We start from the raw sequence: 19,283 nt of genomic DNA, 5'->3' as shown, positions 1-19,283 counted from the left end.
ACCAGAAGTTGAACTTTATTGGAAAAACAAATTTAATCCAAATATTTTCAACATCAACACAGAGTCTACTCTCTAGTTTGCTTCGACTTTCTACATCAAACAAATGTCCAATGAATTATAAAACAGGATTACATTGAAAATATTCGCAATGCAATGCATCATGCTGCTGGGGCTGCCACATGAAATTAAATTTTCAGTGAGTTCAGAGAAAACCTAATGAATGTGAAAACATCTTTAAAGTGTTGAGTTCTAATCATGCATCATTTTTTCAATACTGAAGGTCAAACTATGGGAACAAGAACACTTTTGATTTGCTGTAATAGGAACAAATCAATGAAAATAGCACAAAGGACTAGAAATTAGTGTTCAATTTTGCTTCCAACTGGATTGTGTGCACTGATATAAATTGTGACTGTCAGTGCAACTCGATCCAGTGAAACACCTCGACTGAAAATGGGCAAAAACATCTTGACATAATTGTAAACCATAGTTACATTTTGAAAATACGTAAGAAGGACATATTGTAATTAGTGCTAACTTGTTTGCCTGCAACATTATCCATTTCCTGATCTGATTTCACAATGAGGGTTGTCCTATATTGTCCTTACAGGCATACAAAATTCTCTTTTGGCAGAGAAAACCAACCAGTCACCAACAAAAAGCAATCTTCACCCTGAGGTTTTGGGAGGTGTTTTTTGCTCTGTGCCTTTGGCACACACTTTGTTTCTATTAACATCATACATAGTACATTCCTTATCAGCAAGCGGACCACTTTTAGAGACATCAGAGTTGAACATCTCCTTTCGGTGGTTGGATCAGATCTGGTTTGGTTCTTGGGACTCAGTCTGTATTGCAACACAAGGCCTGTTAGGCAGGCTTAAGAACATTTAACAAAACAACGGATACATTCACAGAATTATACAGATTTGTGTTTCAAGTATGGACGTGGTGAGACAACATCTGTGTGGTAATATATATTGTACAATTCATATAGCATAATATACTGAATACTGTACCTGTGATGTGTAGGAATAAGGATACTCTTTGTGTGTCCCATTTTTGAAGAGGTCCATCAGAGTAATGTGCTCACTTTTTAACTGATCAAAATCATGCTGCAGTGTCTGCAACTGGAAACAATTAAACCAGACAAAGAAAAGAGAAAAAAAAGACAGTGAGACCATAGTGAATAGTCCTGACCTCAATTTGTAATCTTCTTAAACTTCTTTTATAATTTAAAATACAATTTATAAGCTTCTTCATTAAATGCTTGAAACATTTGAAAACCCCATCTCACTAATGTCACGAATGCATTAAATCGGTGTAGCTGAGTGCGATGTGACATTAAGAGCAGTTTGTGTGTTTTTCCTACCTGCAGCACGGTCTGTTTGTGGGTTTTTTCTAGGTTGTCCCAATCACGCCGAGGCACAACATCCCAATACTCTGCCTTCACTCTAATGAGCTCCTCATGGGCTTTAGCTAGGTCCTCCCGGCACACCTTCACAGCAAGCTGCAGCTCCACAGGGTCTACAGCTTCCTCTTTCACAATGTATAAGAGTAATTAATATCATATCATTAATGGATACTAACATAGAAATCTTCTTCTCCTTTTGGCTTTTCCCTTCAGGGGTCACCACAGCGAATCAACCTTCTCCATTTACCCCTATTCTCAGTATCCTCCTCTCTCACACCAACTACCTACATATCCTCTCTCACTACGTCCATAAATCTTCTGGATACTAACAAAGAAATATATTCCTAATATGCCCACCAATAATAATACATAAAAGATGTACACACACAAAGGCATAGACAATGTATATTTATATATCAATGTATGAATGCATTTACAATATATAATATTGTATATATATACATATATATATATATATATATACACACATATATATATACACACACACAACACACACACACACACACACATATGTATTTTTCAATCTATTTAGCTATACATATATTTATTTATATACTATTTGATTTATTAATTTAAAACCAGAAAATTATCTCATCTGCATGTGGACCCATTTTTCAATAAAGAAAAAAAACATGGACTGTATCACATAAAACAAAGTAATTTTTCTACCCATTATTATGAGATCTTTTGACAGAGTCTAAACCAGAGCTTGGTGGTTTGTAATTAAAAGATCCAGGATGATAAATGAGCAGCGTGCTGTCATATAACACACCTATTCTTTCATCTGCATGCTCCTTCATAGGCTCATCAAGCTGGCAGATCAGCAACGTGCGAGCATCACGCTCTTCCCGATACAACAGATAATGTGTTGACAGTTCCGTTCGCAGACTGTCCACCTTCAGAAGGATGGAAGATAGTGGAATGAGTCGGTAAATAATTCAACAAACTAGATAAAACCGAACTCTGGTTCTCAGAAATGACATTCTATGATTAAAATGAGCACTAGCTTGGGCATGATGAAACTATATATTGTGCATATTAATCAAATTTTATGTATTTTATAAAGTGACATGACGGAACAAAGTAATAAATCATTGTTGAAGCACATTTCACATCATGTACCACTGCTTGCATGGCCATTTCCTTTTCCCTCATGGTTTCGATGTCCTTTTGCAGTTGCTGTTTCTCCCTTTTTAAGGCCCTGATCACAGTCTGCTCTTCGTCCCTCTCAGCTTGAATCTTCCTGTCGTGTTCCTCTGTCACTAGCCTCAGGTGGAAACGAAGAGGTTCAAGCTCTCTGATATAGTTCTGTTGATGTGCTGTAGTCTCAAAGTGCATACAAATATTCATTGTGAGTTTTTCAGATGGGTGACATTTTACCATTTCCATCAGCTGAGAGGCTCTTTCTGCTTCCAATTTTATCACATCAATTATGACTAAGCTATGAAAGTCATATAAGGCTTTCAAACATGGCAGTCAGTTGCTATTATGAACAAAATGACAGATATTGACTTGCCAATGGAAAAGAAGTACTATGTATCAGTGTGTGTATTTGAATTAATTCAATGAAAACCCCATATTAGAAATCAATATACAGCTGATGAAGTATATGATTAACTTTCTATTTTATTGAAGAAAAGCAGTAGTCATGAGTTTATATGTTTATAAAAGTCATGAGTTTATATGACTATGTAATGAATTGTTCTACTTCTGAATCAATTCAAATAACATTAATTTTTTTTTTTTAATTTCAATTGAAAATTAACTTCACCCATTGCTAATTTTGTTATTTTGTGCAGGCTTTAAAGGCAGTCCTCTCTTCGAATTAATTTTTTTTTTTTTTTGGCTGATTGTTTGTTGAGCCTATTGGTTCCATGTTTTTAGAAACCAGTTTATTAGTTTAGATTTTTACTGTCTAAAAGGAACAGTTGCTTAGCTTATTTGAATAAAAGAATCGAGCCACTTTAAAAGAACATCCTCTCACCTAAAGCACTCTCATATTCCTTTTTGATGTCAGATAGAATGGGTTGGTACATTTTGAACTCACTGATTAAATAACCAAAAGCATCCTGGTAGACCTGTAGAGAAATTTGTGTAAGTGCTTATGCTGACAAAAAATATGCATTTAATATTAATTCAATTGCAATTAATATTTCTTTTTTGTCTTTAAAGGGGAACATAAACACAATACCTGTAGCCTTAGGTCATGGGAGTTTGGTTCATTTTGGTCAATAGCATTCAACTCTTTTCTCACATAGCTCTCCAGATGAAGCAAGAGTTCAGGCTTTTTCCCTGGACATGTATATATGTGCTTCTTTCCCATCAAGCGCATCAGCTGTAGAAATAATGGTCACACACCCACAAAAAAAAAAATTAGTCAACATACCATGTTTGATGAAGCAATCCCTGGGTTCCTTACCTTTCTCCCGGGATGGAGCTGAACAGAAACAATTCTGGTACTTTCTTCCTTTTGTCTGTCCTCTGATTGTATGGCATTGCAGTTTTCTTTAAGACCACAGTCAGTTGTAGACCTAAAAATAGCAAAAACAAACAAACAAAAAACAGCGTTACTAATTACAACTGTTGGTTTATGTATAATTACAGATACTATACATTTGCTTTGCCTTAATTTTCACTTGCCTTTGTTTTTGTGAGTGTTTTAGTGGTGGCAACCAGATGCTGTTATATGACGACATCCCTCACTGAATATGTACACACTAAATAGTCATCTTTCAAGATTTTGCTAGTAAATAGTGTAAAATATTGCTTGTTAAGCTTTGTTTTGAGCACACTCAGTCGCGCAAAGCAGGGCATCCATTGTGGATGAGTTTCCATGGAAACGTGTGACAGCACAGGCTGCAAGACCTCATTTAGTAGACCGTGTCGCGCCCAACTATTTTTTTTTTCCAAAGCTGAAGAAACCCTCTTCGTGAAGTACAACCATGAAACACACAATTATTAAAACAACAACAGCAACAACAAATATTTGAGTTAATTTTTAATTCGAGATTTTTGGAGTGTGAAAATTTCAATCGTGCCTGATGAATAATATTGTTTCTTATTAATATAAAATACAATTACCAGAGCGTCGAAAAACTGGAACTCCACAAATAAGCAATGTATTAAAATTAAGAGCGCACCCTGTTTATTTCAACGCTTTGAAGGGTACCGACAAGCTGTTTCCCCTACTTTTACCACCATACCAAGTGTCGATCTAAACTGTATGACTAAAAAGCCACACAAACAAAAAACTACAATTCCCAGCCACATTGCTCCGTGGAAGCTCGGAACCAGGCTGACGGCAGTAGAGGACTGTAGTCATTTCTGGAGACATTAGCTTAAAAAAGAACGCAGCATGAGACTACAGTACCCACATCGCACCGTGTCAGGCCACAGTACATTCTGCTGCTTATCCGGGGATGTCACACCACTGCTATTTTTCTCCCCTCAGACCCTCTCACTCTCAGCCTAACGTAACAGCTCCTGCGGAGTGACACGGGCTTTTGGACAGAGAGAGAAACGGACAATAAGATTGAAAGCAGAGGGTGAAAAAAATGGCAGAGCTCGGAACGGGATGCCTGCCGTTTGGAGATCCTGCTTTTAATTACCAGGAACACGAGTTGAACGAGAGGCTGAAACGGCTCTACCCGGCTGTGAACGAGGAAGAGACCCCTTTACCCCGATCGTGGAGCCCCAAGGATAAATACAGCTACATCGGGCTGTCACAGAACAACCTGCGGGTCCATTACAAAGGTTAGAGAGCTGGCTTCGAACCTATGTGCCCGGACAAGTAGCGTCGGTCACTACGGGGTCTCGGATCAAATCTGTCACTGTGTTGTTACGAATATGAGGAGGGGGTGTCTCAAACACACACAGTATGCGATTGTGTGCATTTGTGTGTGTGAGTGTGCATTTGTGCGTGTGTGTGCGTGTGTGTGTGTGTGTGCGCGTGTGCGTGCATGCATGTGTTTGTGTGTGTGTAGTCCTGGTAAATCTAGTCTGAGCTGCCTCTCCTGTCCTGTAACCTTGCTTTGTTTCATACACGAGCAGAGGAATGTCCAAACGGGTAACAGTAAACTCGCTCAGCCGACTGTTGGGTCTTATAACCAAAACACCCCCCACCACCACCCCTCGCTTTCGACAACACGACCCCCCTCCCTTAATTTACCATCCAAGACGTCATTTGTTTGCAGTAAACTGACAGTGTATCTGACGCACTCCGTAGTTTGTAGTGGAAGGGGGCTGCGGTGTGCCAGTAAGCTAACTAGTTGTGTCTAACAAACAGAAGCTAGCTTACGTCCAGTTCTCTTATTAAAGCAAGTACAGGAATGTTAGTAAGCACAGTGGCTAACCAGCTAACCCTGACCGTTCTTTCAGACTTTACAGATAACACGACTACGTGATGCGAGCTATGTTGGTTAACCTTTAACGACGTGTTAGCAACTGTGATGTTTTTCAACAGCGGCGGGCGACAAATTAGAATCATCTTGTTATTTTTTAATATGTTTCTCTTCCTCGCATTGCTTTCCTCGAAAGTCCGGTTAAAAAAAAAGGTTGAATTCAATTTTCCAACCTGGCTTTAGAAAACCAAAACAGGCCAAAACTCCAGTCAGATTTGTTATGTGCCCTCTGCACAAGCCCCCCCTCCTCAGCAGCTCCTTTTCCATAGCTGCTCTGGATAGGCCTCAACGCGTTATATGAGGCCGAGTGTACCGATCTTGTAATAATTGTGTCGTATCGTGCTTTTATGGCGTATTCACTTCAACATAACTTCGCTTAAAGGACAACTCACACATTCAGATGGCTGAAATCCGCATTTTATCTGGCCCCACAGCATTATTGCAGGGATCCAGTTTCCAAATGAAACCATGGTGACATCTCTGTGAAGCCCCTGTACAGGTCTAGGCTACTGACAGCAAACACTCTCAACTCTGAGCCTAGTAAAATGTTTTTATGAAATAACAAATGTGCCAGTTTTGGGCCGGTAGGATGTTTTACATCAGGTAAAATATGCAGAAAATTAGAGGAGGGCTGGTAGGCTTTTTGGGAGAGTTACACTGGTGATATTTATTCGTTTGTCAATAGTGACCTGGCCTAATATTTGTTTAGATTTGGCAGAGAGCTAGATATAATCCACAGATTAAATCATGTACAATTGATTTGGCAGATAGCAGATGGGAATAGTGGTCAGACATGACATGTCCCGCATTTAAGTATAACAGCGGTAGAAATGCAAATAACTTGTAGTTTTATGTAATTGAGCTCTGTGCGGATTCCATGATAATGATCTCATTTTCCTTGCTTTCCACTCAGCCAAAATAGCTTTTACATTTAATTTCCTATCAGGGTTATTTGAGTTTCTACTGCGAAGAAATTGCTGAGATTAAGTGACACAGCATAATTGTTCAGGGATGAAATATAAATAGGCGGCTTCTGGAGTGTGTATGATAATTTTTCTCCTCTGGCCTATCCAGGTCCTACTCTCTTCCCTCACCCTTGTGGTTTGGATGCTATTTTGACCAATGTGCCATTTTTCTCTGTTCCAGGCTACAGCATCTACCTAGTCCTTATGTGGGCAGACAGATTGATTTACAAGACTTGACACATAGAACTACAAATAAACACAGAATCACATATAAATAAGCACTTTGACCTATGTTCTATAAATACATCAATAAATCATATTTGAAAATCAAAACAAATGGAAAACACAACACTGTTCTTTTACATGGTGCTTGATTTTATTCTAGTATTGACAAAATTGTTCTTTAACAGAAATTTATTGGAATGTAGGACTGCCCCACATACCGCTGACAGTATATTGTTGCAATACATTGATTTTCGTCTCAATATTGTCAGAATCGGCCTGCTGTAGGTAAAGCATATTTGCACTAAATATTATGTGTGCAAACTTTACAGTTCTCTGCCTTTTGATTATTATATTACATTTTTGTTCAAATTCCCTCATGTTTAATGGTTGTTAGTGTAAGGTTTATAGATGAATGACTACAATTGTTTGGCTTTGAAGAATGCTGCATGCTGATGTGATGCTAAAAATAGCCTTCATGGTATTGTTTTCACATTATTATTTATGTTCTCGCTCAACAAAAAACTTCCCTGAAATTCTTTGACAGAGCCTGAAATCTTTATTATTCACATTTCAAATGAAGACAGGTGCTGTTTGCTGACACACATAGAATTTAATAAAAGCAATCTGTTTGTGATGAAATATAGCACACTGTGCATATATTGTTCCTTTTCTCTTTGTTATAGCTGTCTAGAATGATTAAGCTGGTATTATATGACCCTTCCTTTTACCTGAGTCATTGAATCACAATATATCATTTTAGAGGAAATAATAAAGAAATTCTATCGCAATATAATTGATATGCTTACAAATATAAACTCAAAAAATAGTAACTTCTACTTTAAAGGGTCTCTACAGCCCTTTCCCTACATTTTCTGTCAAACACAAAGTTACTAGGAGTTAGGACAAGGCATGTTTTATCACTCGCTGTGTACTGATTGTTTAGGACATATGAAATACTGTTTTTTTTTTTCTACTTTGGTAGTTACTTCTGCAATGATGGGAGCTAGCGGTACTATAGCCATAATCCTTTTGTTTTTTGTCATGAAGTTGCCAAGCATTATTTCTTATATATGTCAGGCAGTTCTCTACCTAGCTTTCCTGTTATTGGCAAAATGCAATGAGGAGGTTAAAAATCATCGGTTTTCCAACTCACACACTCACAAACACACAACACTGTCTGTTTGTATCCTGTTGAAAACGGTCATACAAGTTTTGGCTAATTAGACCTAAGCCGGGTTACACAGTGTAGATTGGTACTACTGCCAAGAATAGCTTTTAAAATGTTCTGTGCTTGCGGAGTTTTATGGAGAACATGCTTGAAATTCCATACTGTATAGTGTTGACATTGACATTTCAATTTTAGACTGGTCATTCATCAGTTATTGTTATAGGATATTGTAGTTTAACACCACAAAATTAAGATAAAGTCTGTATCTGAGTTATGGGGGCTACATGTATATATATATATATATATATATATATTAATTTAGAAATTTTGGAAAATAAAGGCACTCACACACTCAGTTTGACCAAAAAAAAAGACTGACAATAGTCAATGAAACACAAAATCCCGAATACACATAGTAGTTACTGGCTGTTTTTGACTGACAGGTAATTGTAAAAGTTTTTGTTAGCCTCTAGATTTTGCCTCTGTATTATGAAGTGTGCACTGCTTTAACTGGGCAAACACAATTTGCTATCTAGCCAATCACAGGACTGTGGGGGAGGAACTTGTCTGAGCTGGAAGATTTACTCTTCCCATTTTCCTCCTGAGAGACAGCCAATCACTTTATAACACAGATATGAAAGAGGCCACTAATGCTGAAAACATCTACCAACGTGAACGGGGTTTCGTGCGGTTTAACATCCTGTAAAAGCTAATTTAGGGTTATCATGGTTTTCCCGTTTCTGCAGTGTGCATGACGATTTTGCAGCAAGTTCAGTGAATGCTCTTCTCGGAATTCTTTGCTCCTCTCAAAATGTGAAACTTTGCGCAGGTCTGTGCAAGCGCTACAGTCTCTTATGAGGCACATGATAGCAAATCCTGTCACTGAAGCCACAGTTCATGATATATGCACTTTTGCTGGTATGTTTACAAGCTGACAACTTTTGTGTTGTCGCAATCCCAGAATAAGGAATTTGAAGAAAAAAAAGAAAAAAAGAAGAAAAAAAAATTTTAATCGTTTCCACTTAGGTTTTTGGAGCAAAAGCTGAGAGAAAGTGTTGTGTGTGTGTGTGTGTGTGTGTGTGTGTGTGTGTGTGTGTGTGTGTGTGTGTGTGTGTGTGTGTGTGTGTGTGTGTGTGTGTGTGTGTGTGTGTGTGTGTGTGTGTGTGTGATGTCAGCTCATCACTGATGTCTTTATATGGTCATCTGCTCAAGGCACATTACACAAGTACAGGGACACTGCCAAAACTGATTTATAACAACAAGCTGCCCTGAATGCTACAAGTTCTATACTCTTCTTCTTGCCTACGTTTCCAGTCAATCCCCCATTGTCATTTTGTGGCATTGTCAATGACTGGAAGATTGACAGTTTTACCCAAGCTAATTGGTAATGAAGGATGCATGTTTATGTAATTCCCTTTTAAATTTCTGTGATTTAAGATGGGGAGGGGTGTCAGTGTTGGCAGTCACAATGTTGAAGCAAGACTGACATTAAAAGTCCAAGAGGTTGTTGCTGACACAAGGAGAATGTTGTCTTTTGTGCATCAGCTCACCCTATTGTTTCACCTCACCCTTTCACTCACTGACTTGTCAAATCATGAAAAACACATGACAAGATATTTACCGATGCTGGCACACTTGTTGCTGTGTTCTTAAATGTCTTATTGTTTCTCCAGTAAGATATGCTTTGTCTCTTTGTTAGGTTTTGTTTGTGTTCTCTTTCACAAATGACAGGTCTTCAATATTCATTTTTTTTTCTTTTTTAAAAATCTATTCCATTCTATCATAACAGACACCAAATCAGATATTTGGTGTGTGTCCACTTGAGTAAGTGCTGCTGTGGCTTGCTGAGCAATAACACATCTTCTGCAGTGGGAAGCTTTTTGTAAAATACTTGTTAATGTCACATCTGACACATTGTGAAGGTTACTTTTACTCACATAGCCCATCTATGTAAAATCCATATCCGGGTTTGCAGTGCTGGTGTGACGTGGGATTTTACCAGGCCAACTGGATAGGAATTATTGCCGCCTATTTTTTTTTTTTTTGTCTGGGTTTTTCCAAAGTTCCTTTTCTTTCCTTTTCTTGCCAAGTGCTTACCTAAGGGGGAACTTGTTGGGACCCTGTGATTCCATAAAGTGTCAAGACCAGCTGCTATTGAAAAATGTGTTATACTTTCAGTTTTAAATTGAGACCGCATAAGTAGAATTGAATCATTAAGGACTTGTCCACCTCAGCCCCAACACACCCCTCCAAAACAAAGCATCCTTGTTTATACAGATTTCACAGCAACAGCAAAGCCATTGATATGAATCAAGAACTCAGCATTGCTGTAGAGACCGTATGAATAATATAAGACAGGTGCATGACATCACATGGAATACTATCTAAGTGGTGACTCGAGAGAACATTTAAATCATCAAATGTAATTGAACAAGATTGCTTGTAAGGAACTGATTAGTTTCTTCTATTTTGTATGGCAGCAGTATCACACAAAAGCAGACAAATGTTTTTAAGAAAGGTGAATTGCAGCAGGGTAATTGCTGTGTATTTTCTTTTGTCTGTAGTCCAGATGGTTGCACTGGTTCTGGAGCAGCCACACAGTTAGTGTCAAAAGAAGGCAGTGACACAGTCTTCTTCCTGGCAGAAAATTGCACATAGCTGATGATGTCTCTCAGACCCAATTTCATATTCAAATTAGTGTAACAACATTCATTAGACATGAAAAAAATATTACTGTCCTTATTACTGTAAAGATGTCTGATTCCGACAGAATTTAGTTGGATTAAACTGAGATTTTTGCAGAAATAAAGCTCAGCAAGAAGTTTTGCACTTGACATTGATTGACTCTCACCGTGGCCATTTATTGCCTGGATTTCATAGAAAGCCAGTATTAAAAACTCAAGGTCCAGTTAGGGTTGTGCTCTGGAACAGCTGGTGTCTTGATGAAAAATTATATTGTGGCATGTATGTCAGTTGAAGCTCAGGGCTAGTGGACCTGTCAGTCATCGGTCATTTCTCTGTCAATCATGAAAACGCTGCTAAATTGCTGCTAAGCACTTGTGTTTGTTTAGGGCTTCACTGATTTCAGTGCTCTGGTGTTAATGCCACTGCACTCCCTTTGTGAGTATTACCATAACAAAGACATTTGAGGTTAAGCACTTAATTACTGCTGCCCATTTTATCTAAGAAAACCTTAAGAAGGTATACTGGTTCCCCTTACCGGTTTCAATAAGTCATGTCTCTGGTGTACTTGCAAATATTAGCATTTTTCACAATGAGAAAGTTCCCTGTTACCATGGAACAGGACATTTTTTTGGCTTTTTTCCTCACATAGCCTGAGCAAACTTTTGTGGTCCTTTTATTAAACCGACCACATAGTGATTAGATATCAACATCTATGCGACATAACAGAGGATATAATATCCATATTTCACCTCAGTTGGCAGAATTACAAAGTAAGTAAGCCCCTGCAATCTTGACTGGTTGGTCAGATTTCTCAGTTTTTGTTGGTGCACCAAATGCCCTGATTTACAGATAGAAAACCCTAAAAGGCCCCCCACCCTGAAAATAATATAACCCTAATATGTATTGAGTACTTGTGCTTCAAAGGATGGGTTTCTGTCTCTTGTAACTAAAAACACTTGTTATGCTTATGGATGGCAAGAGACTTGAAAGTAAAAGTGACTTTACCAAGTGTTGTCATCCTGCGCAGCCTCAAGGCTCCTGTCAAACTAAAGGAAGGAGATGCTCAAGTTCGCAGTACGTGAGAACACAATCACATAATCACATATTAAAATACCAATTTTAATACAATAAGATCCACAGATCACCATGGATAACGCCTCTAACTACTTTTATGCCAGGAAAAATCCTTGTGGTATGTTTGTAGTCAGGTTTCTCTGCCTCTGGCCAGAAATCCATAAATGTTGCAATAAGCTTAAATCCGCTGGCTTGAAATTCATCGAAGATGTTTCACCATTTGCTGATATAAAGAGTGTAAGAACTGACTGTCATTCAAACGGCTTCACATGATCTGGCAAACCATCCGCAGTGATGTAGGTCTCATCCTTTCAAACACCTAACATGACCGGACATCTTCCAGTCCAGGGCTTTGTCTGACATCTTTGCCCATGAAAACAGACAAAGCATAGATTTATTGGACTTAATCTATTGACAGAGTACTTGACAAAATGTCAGGCATGAAGATAAAGCTTTTCGCCTGTTTATACAAAGGATAAAAATGCTCTCATTACAAAGCAGAACAGCCCATAATTCTACTGTGCACCTTCAGGACACCTTGAACCACTAAATCCATTGAGCAAAGTGTTCACTTGACATATAGGGGAAAAATGCCTCTGCAAATCCAAAAATCAACATTGATTACTTGTTAGAAGTTGCAGGTCATGGTTTTGTATTCTTCAAAATTTCCGTGGCACATTTAGTGTTACATAATATAACTGGAACCAAAAATCAATGCAAGCTCAGTTTCCATTCATTTCTTGCATGCTGACAGAGTTTCAATTACACTTGTTAGTAAACGTTTGATCAGCATTTTTTTTCCCAGAACATACATATTTGTTTTTTAATGTTATTGTATGTCTATTATTATGTTGCTTTTTAGGTAAGTAAAGCGGGATTTTTTCGATGCTCTTCAACAATTGTAGTTATAATTGAAATGTAAACTTTATTTTTAATGGAAGTATTCATAAAATGACTTCCACTACCGCCTAATGACCAAGGGAGGAAGGACAATTACATGCACAGGTGAGATTCTTAGAAGCATCAAACTTGATCATGCACAGAAGATGTTGTACTGCCACAATACATTAACCTTTGGTCTTGACTCTTTGCTCAAGAGTTTTGATGTCACTCAAGAGCTGAAATGCAAGACACTATTATACCAGTTGAGCTTCCCAGAAGACAGGTTTATCAGAGCTAGAGGTTAAGTAGTGTATGACTATAGTCCATACTGGCTGACTTGTGTGAAAAGTCATTACATAAGCATTATCCATGACAGATATAATTATCCTATTTCTGCATGGGGTGATGGAGTATTCATCTTATCCATTTATTCAGTTGTAGAGAGACCTGTTGTCCCACAGAGGAGTCGTTTTCAAGAGAGGAACTAAAAATAGTCTGCATGAATGTTGCTGCAGCCATCAGACTTGGCAGTCACACATGATCACACGTGCACAGATGTGCTGTTGGTTCCCAGAAAAAAAACATCTCTTAATACTACAGTGCATTTGTGGACTCGTGATTGGAGCAGAATTGAATATTTATATCTATCGTGGATGTTTTCTTCTATGGTTGCCATTTTCTTAAATTCTTGTGGAGATCTTTTTTCACAAGGACATTTGACCTCAGAGATGTTTTTTTATGCTAATCTATCCTTTAGAGACCAAGGCCTCTATTGTGACAGAAATAACAATTGCAAAGTCCAGTATGTTGAAGAAAATTCCAGTGCAGAAGATATGTTATGAAACTGCAATTAAGAAATAGCAATTACTCTCCTTTTAAGTCACTCTGTTTTGGAGTCTTTCAGGAAGTTTTCAACATTCAGATGTTCAGAGAGCTTGGTACACAATAATGCAAATCCATTCTAGCAAGTAAATCGTGTCTAGCCTGTATGTAGAGGAATGGGTCTCTTGGCAGTTGGTAATTGGCAACAGCAGATCCTACAGAAAGACAGGAAAGTAAACCAGATGATTTAGTCATGAACCTGAGAGCCATTGCGATCTGAAGTCTTTGTGGTCTATGCAGCTCCCTGACTGTGACATAAGTGACAGGCTCCAAAATGCCGAGCCTCCATTGACAATAGTTGGTGAAGTTTGATGTCCTCTTTTTGAAATAAAGGATGTTCAAATTGTTTTAAATAAAAGATGTTTGCAAGACTGATCTATACATTTTGTGAACAATGGCCAATAGGATAGGCAATTCTATGGAAAGGCCACTTGAAAAAGCCCCCTAATTTCTTCATACATCTAAAATTCATTCTCTGTGCAGCTTTCCCTCAGTCATCCGTTGCCGATCCCTGTTGTCATTGGGTGAGACAGGCTACACCCAGAAGTGGTCACCAGTTAATCTCAATGCCATATGCAGACCCATACAACCTTATACTCCCCCATTCACACGTTGACAATTTAGAGTGTTTAGTTAACCTACTGCAAGACTATGGGATAAAACAGCTGAACACCCATGCAACCCGTGTGCCACCTGACTCTGTGTATTACAGGCAATAAAATGCAAACTAAAAAAGGATGAACTTGCTAAACTTACTCAAGGCCCATTGAAATATCCAAGACCCCTTTTTAATCATTCAGCTTTGTATGTGATTGTGTGTCCCAGCCAAATTGTTCTTTTGTTGACATCTTTTCAAAAAAGTTTGCCGGAAAGTTGTAGATGACATAGAACCCTTTGTGAACTTACCCATCTAATATAAAATCAGGGTTGATTAATGACTTGTGGCTTCAGTGTCTCAAGCTGCAACCAATAAGACGCTAAAAGTTGAATTGAGGAAAACACTGGGTGTGCTTTCAGTTATAAGTTGACAGCTCTGTTTTTCCAATGTTGTTCGGGAAAAAAAATCCAGTTGAAAAAGGTTATATTTTCAAGACATTTTCTACTAATCTCCCCCCAAAAAAAACTGCATGACAACAAGGGATGGGAAAACCACATTAATTTGCTCTTCTTTTGTCTGAAAATTCATGTGATCTTTTTGTTTTCGTCTTAATTAATTTGCATCAAATTTGAAGGGGAACTCAGCAAACACACACACACACAACACACACACACACACACACATACACTGCCTGTAGTTGGCTGCTGACTGTCAGCTGCTTTATGGAAGATACTAACTGACACGTATAGCACTGATAATTACTTTATGTATCAAAGCAGGCGAGCTCCATCATTGGATAGATGTTCATGCATACTGTAGAGGATAAATAGCGGTTATACAACACGCTACTGAACAGGGTAGCCTCTCTCGCTTCTGACCCGAGGGATTGCATAAGCAGCCAACTGAATAAGGAATGACAGACAGTAATGACTGTTGTGCTTGAATCTAATTGTTCCAGATGCAAAACACAAGCCCTGTGACCCTGTTGTTTACATCTTTACTAAGGAATGAATAAACAGCTTATTCTCTTGACACAGGCAGCAATTTGGATTTTGTGATATCGGGTACTTCAAAAGTACCACATTTTTGCATAGTGGCTAAAATTAATTCCATTCAAACCTCTGCATAGTAATATAACATAAAGTAATTATCGTCATGTAAATTTTGAGGGAGGCCCGGTCCTGTTTAATCTTCAACTGTAACCTTATTTTCACTCAGGTCTCACATGAGACCCAAGTGAATCGTGTAAGTGTATCTTATAAATGGATTGATATAAAAGAGGAACAAATTCATTATTCACATCCAATGGGATAAAAATCAACAAACCCAATGGTTCATTAAATACAGCTGATAAAAAGAAGTCACCTCACATAACATTGTCTCCCAGCTGACAAGTGACCGCCATCTACTCTGTGCTTTGGTAGAGAGCCTAATCAGGCTCAGTCAGCTGGCAAGTGACATTTTCAAATCCCCACCTCTTCTGCTGAATCAGATTAAATCAAACTTTTTGATAGCTTAATCTAATGAGAAAATCTTGTGGATGGCCAGTTGACACAAGATTTTGAATCTTCTAAATTTTTCATCCGTTGACTATATTGCTGGTAATAGGATGAAAATTAAGAAATTAATAAAATAATAAATTTATTGTAATCATTGTGAAATACAGTACCTTTTGTGAATATCTAACCAAGATTAACTGTAATGATGTCTGCATTTCCCTCCTTAAAATTTTACAAATTCTGAATATGTTGCAGTGGATATCGTCAAAGAAAGCAAAGTTTGTGTCAAATTGCGAAATATAAAACATCTGAATTGCATAGAAATTGCATTTCTTTGCTGTATGCTGGACTGGGAGCCCACTGATTTATACCAAACTGTTTTCAGGTTAAAATCCAACAGGTTTGATGGCAATAGAAATAGGTCATGGATACTCTTGAGCTGCATTTTGCTGGTTGAATATTAAATTAACAGGCTGATGTCATCTTATTCAGAAGCTGGCCTACCTCCAAACTGTTGCAAAGCATTTTCCAACTGATGTAAAGCGAATTGACTCATGTCTTCCCCATGTCCCTTTTAGGCCATGGCAAGAATCATAAGGATGCAGCCTCAGTACGAGCCACACACCCAATTCCTGCTGCCTGTGGGATCTACTATTTTGAAGTCAAGATTGTAAGCAAAGGCCGGGATGGGTAAGCAGATTCTACACTGTCAGCTTCAATGCATTTGTACTATTAATGTGTTTTCTTTTCCTCTCAGATACACATTAAGCCATTTCTAATTCTTCTTCATTGAGTTTGTTGTTGGTGAAACCTTGATGGAATTTATGACTACCCCAGTCATTTTTACCCAACCTAGCATAATTTTGTTTGATATCTTACAGGACTTTCAATAATGTGATAACATAGACATGAGCATCATACTCACTCTCCCGGATTTGTCTGCTACATTGTCTGAGAAACCTACACAATGAGCTAGGTTGAATTCTGGGACTTCTAACAATCTTTGTTGAGTTACTGTTTTGTCAAAAGTTGGCATCATGAAATGAGGAATACTTTTTGCTGCTGTGGCTTTTTCTTTGCTTACAGGATCGTGAAATTCCAAGGTCAAATCCTGTAGTCCTCTGATTACGTTGCTTGGAGAAATGTTCCCAATCATGATTTCATCATCCATTGAGCAAGTGGAGCAGAAGCTTCCCATTATTCAAGCAAAAGTTGGATTTAGATACCCCACTAATGCCCCCTACAAAATAAAGCAACAATTATATCGTTTTTGATTATTATTGACAGATACTGAAATCATATGGGAAACAAAATAACATGCTTTGTCATATGTCCCTTATTCATGCAGTATTATGACTTTCTATGACAAAACCAGAAAGGCTAGTTAATGGACTTTTCTTTAGACTCAAAAGTGTAATGGGCAAGAAATCAAAATGTTTGTTATCTGCATGCATGGCTAATTCACCAGTTCTAGCCTGCCCTTCTCAATACTCACTGATCCAATGGGACTTATATATATATATATATATATATGTCGCCATTACCGTTGGTGGGCCAGAAATATATGTATATATATGTATTCACACACACATACATATGTGTGTGTGTGTGTGTGTGTGTATATATATATATATATATAAAATAATTTATGGTAATTCAGTGTAAGCAAGTCATTTTTCATTGACATTGAGAGGGTTTGTTCTTTTGTTTCATCCAGAGTGCCTGAGCGGCCCAGATTGATAGCTGTCAGGATGGTGTAGGAATGCCTTGCTCTGAACAGGCCATTGTAATATTCAGCCTAATTGGCTTCATAACCTTGTATCTTGGATTTGGCACAGGTGTAATATGTAATCTCAATCTGAGTGATGTGCTACCACTGAATTTCTGTGTGTGGCACAGAAAGGCCAAACAAACACCATGCTAGAACAAACATTTGTTTGTAATTATAAATGCCACCAGAACACCATAGGTCAAAGATCAGTAAGTGATTCTGTTGTCATATTAGATTGCATTCGTACCACATGTGGATAAGATTCTTCTGGGGTTTGCTGAATTAATTAATGAAACATTAGGCTGTCATAGTGGATAGGCCTCTTCAATGTTGTATGGAGGTCAGGCAATGTGCATTACCAGACCAGAGCATTTTTCCTCCTGTTTTATAAAAGACTAGGGTGTGTTCAAACTACAGGGGAACATACTGGTCTGCCCTTCAGGAAAGCCGCTACAGTACTGAAAAGGTGACTCAGTCTAAGTATTCATTCACACAATGCAGATACCATCCGGAAACCAGTGGATTGCCACCTCTATGTTTGAAAGGAGTTACTGACTCAAGTGAAGGAGCTCAAAAGTCTTGGGGTCTTGTTCATGAGTGAGGGTGGGATGGAAAGTGATTTAAAGAAGCAGATTGGTGCTGTTTCATTGCACTTCATCTTGGGATCAGTAAAGCAAAGCTCTCTATTGGCCAGTCCATTTGTGTTCCAACTCACACCTGTTGTCATGAACTTTGGGTCATGATGGAAAGAAGGTCTGAGACGTTAGCGGTCATTGAGTTGTTTTGGGTGTCTGGTAAAGCTGCCTCCTGTTGGAGATAGTGCAGGCACAACCAACAGTAAAGAGCCCACATGGTCCATCTAAAACATACTAGAAGAATTTCATAGCGCACCTAACCTGCGAACACCCTTCGGTCATCCAGGCTGGGCTAGACTGCATCCCTGGTGGCGAGGAAGCCTTGATCAATCTAATTAGTCAACTGCCACTGCTAGTCAGCTCCAGTGAAGATGTTGGATGATGAGATGAAAATGAATGACCAACATTTCTGTTGAGTTCAAAGCTATCCTCTTCACTCCTGTTTGAGTAGCAGAAAGATTGAGTCTATGTATGGCTCAGTGGTTAGCAGTAATGCCTTTCTGTGTAGATTTGACTCTGTGCCTGTATGGACTCTTCCTGGCTTGATCATATCCTCCCCGGGCCAAAACAACAAGCAGTAGATTAAATGAGGACTCAAGTTTTTTTTTGGTGCGAACAGGAATGGCTATATGTCTCTGTTTTTTTGTTGTCAGTGTGGCACCATTCCAGGGTATATCCTACCTCTTGCCAACTGTCACCTGAGATTGGTTTCAGCTCCCCATTTGTCTCTGTGAGCCCTTCTGTGACCCTCACAACCTTGTAACACTGGCTACGGCAAGCCTAAATCAGGCACATATGCTGACTGTGACACGTTGTCTGAGGTAGTACAATTAATTCTAGTGTCCAGTATTGCAGTATAAAATGGGTGTAGCGTCTGAACAACATTCATTTGCAAAGGTTGCTTGTCTAAAAGCAAGGACGTAAATAACAATCGCCTGTCACAGGCTCAGATCAACATGTTTGCAAATTAAATTGAACACTTTCTGAAATTTCCTGGTAATGTTGCTGTACCTTTGATTCAAGGACCTCCTCTACACAGACAAGCCCCTGATTAAAACCGTGTTTCA

The 19,283-nt window shown here is 38.4% G+C and overlaps 2 protein-coding genes across 3 annotated transcripts in view; one reads left to right on the top strand and one right to left on the bottom strand.

Moving 5' to 3' along the window:
- tsnaxip1 (translin-associated factor X interacting protein 1) lies at nucleotides 1–4,235 on the bottom strand. Its single transcript, XM_086163625.1, has 9 exons — nucleotides 4,073–4,235; nucleotides 3,852–3,963; nucleotides 3,624–3,767; nucleotides 3,417–3,510; nucleotides 2,555–2,751; nucleotides 2,205–2,328; nucleotides 1,370–1,536; nucleotides 1,017–1,127; nucleotides 1–845 (listed from the first exon to the last, which is right to left on the bottom strand). Exons 1-9 carry the CDS (start codon nucleotides 4,126–4,128, stop codon nucleotides 816–818), a joined length of 1,035 nt encoding a protein of 344 aa, XP_086019751.1. The 5' UTR covers nucleotides 4,129–4,235; the 3' UTR covers nucleotides 1–815.
- A 624-nt stretch (nucleotides 4,236–4,859) lies between these two features.
- Nucleotides 4,860–19,283, top strand: part of ranbp10 (RAN binding protein 10) — a 34,211-nt gene continuing 19,787 nt past the window's right edge. For both annotated transcript variants that reach the window (XM_086163624.1, XM_086163623.1), the window contains exons 1-2: nucleotides 4,860–5,185; nucleotides 16,389–16,500. In XM_086163624.1, the coding sequence (XP_086019750.1) occupies nucleotides 4,987–5,185; nucleotides 16,389–16,500 (311 nt within the window). In that variant the 5' untranslated portion in view covers nucleotides 4,860–4,986. The remainder of the gene's footprint in view (nucleotides 5,186–16,388; nucleotides 16,501–19,283) is intronic.

This window comes from Fistularia commersonii, chromosome 17 (assembly GCF_037954325.1).
Source record: "Fistularia commersonii isolate RoL2024-O1a breed Wild chromosome 17, RoL_Fcom_v1.0, whole genome shotgun sequence".
Taxonomy (NCBI): Eukaryota; Metazoa; Chordata; class Actinopteri; order Syngnathiformes; family Fistulariidae; genus Fistularia; species Fistularia commersonii.
This window is presented reverse-complemented; position numbering and strand designations above follow the sequence as displayed.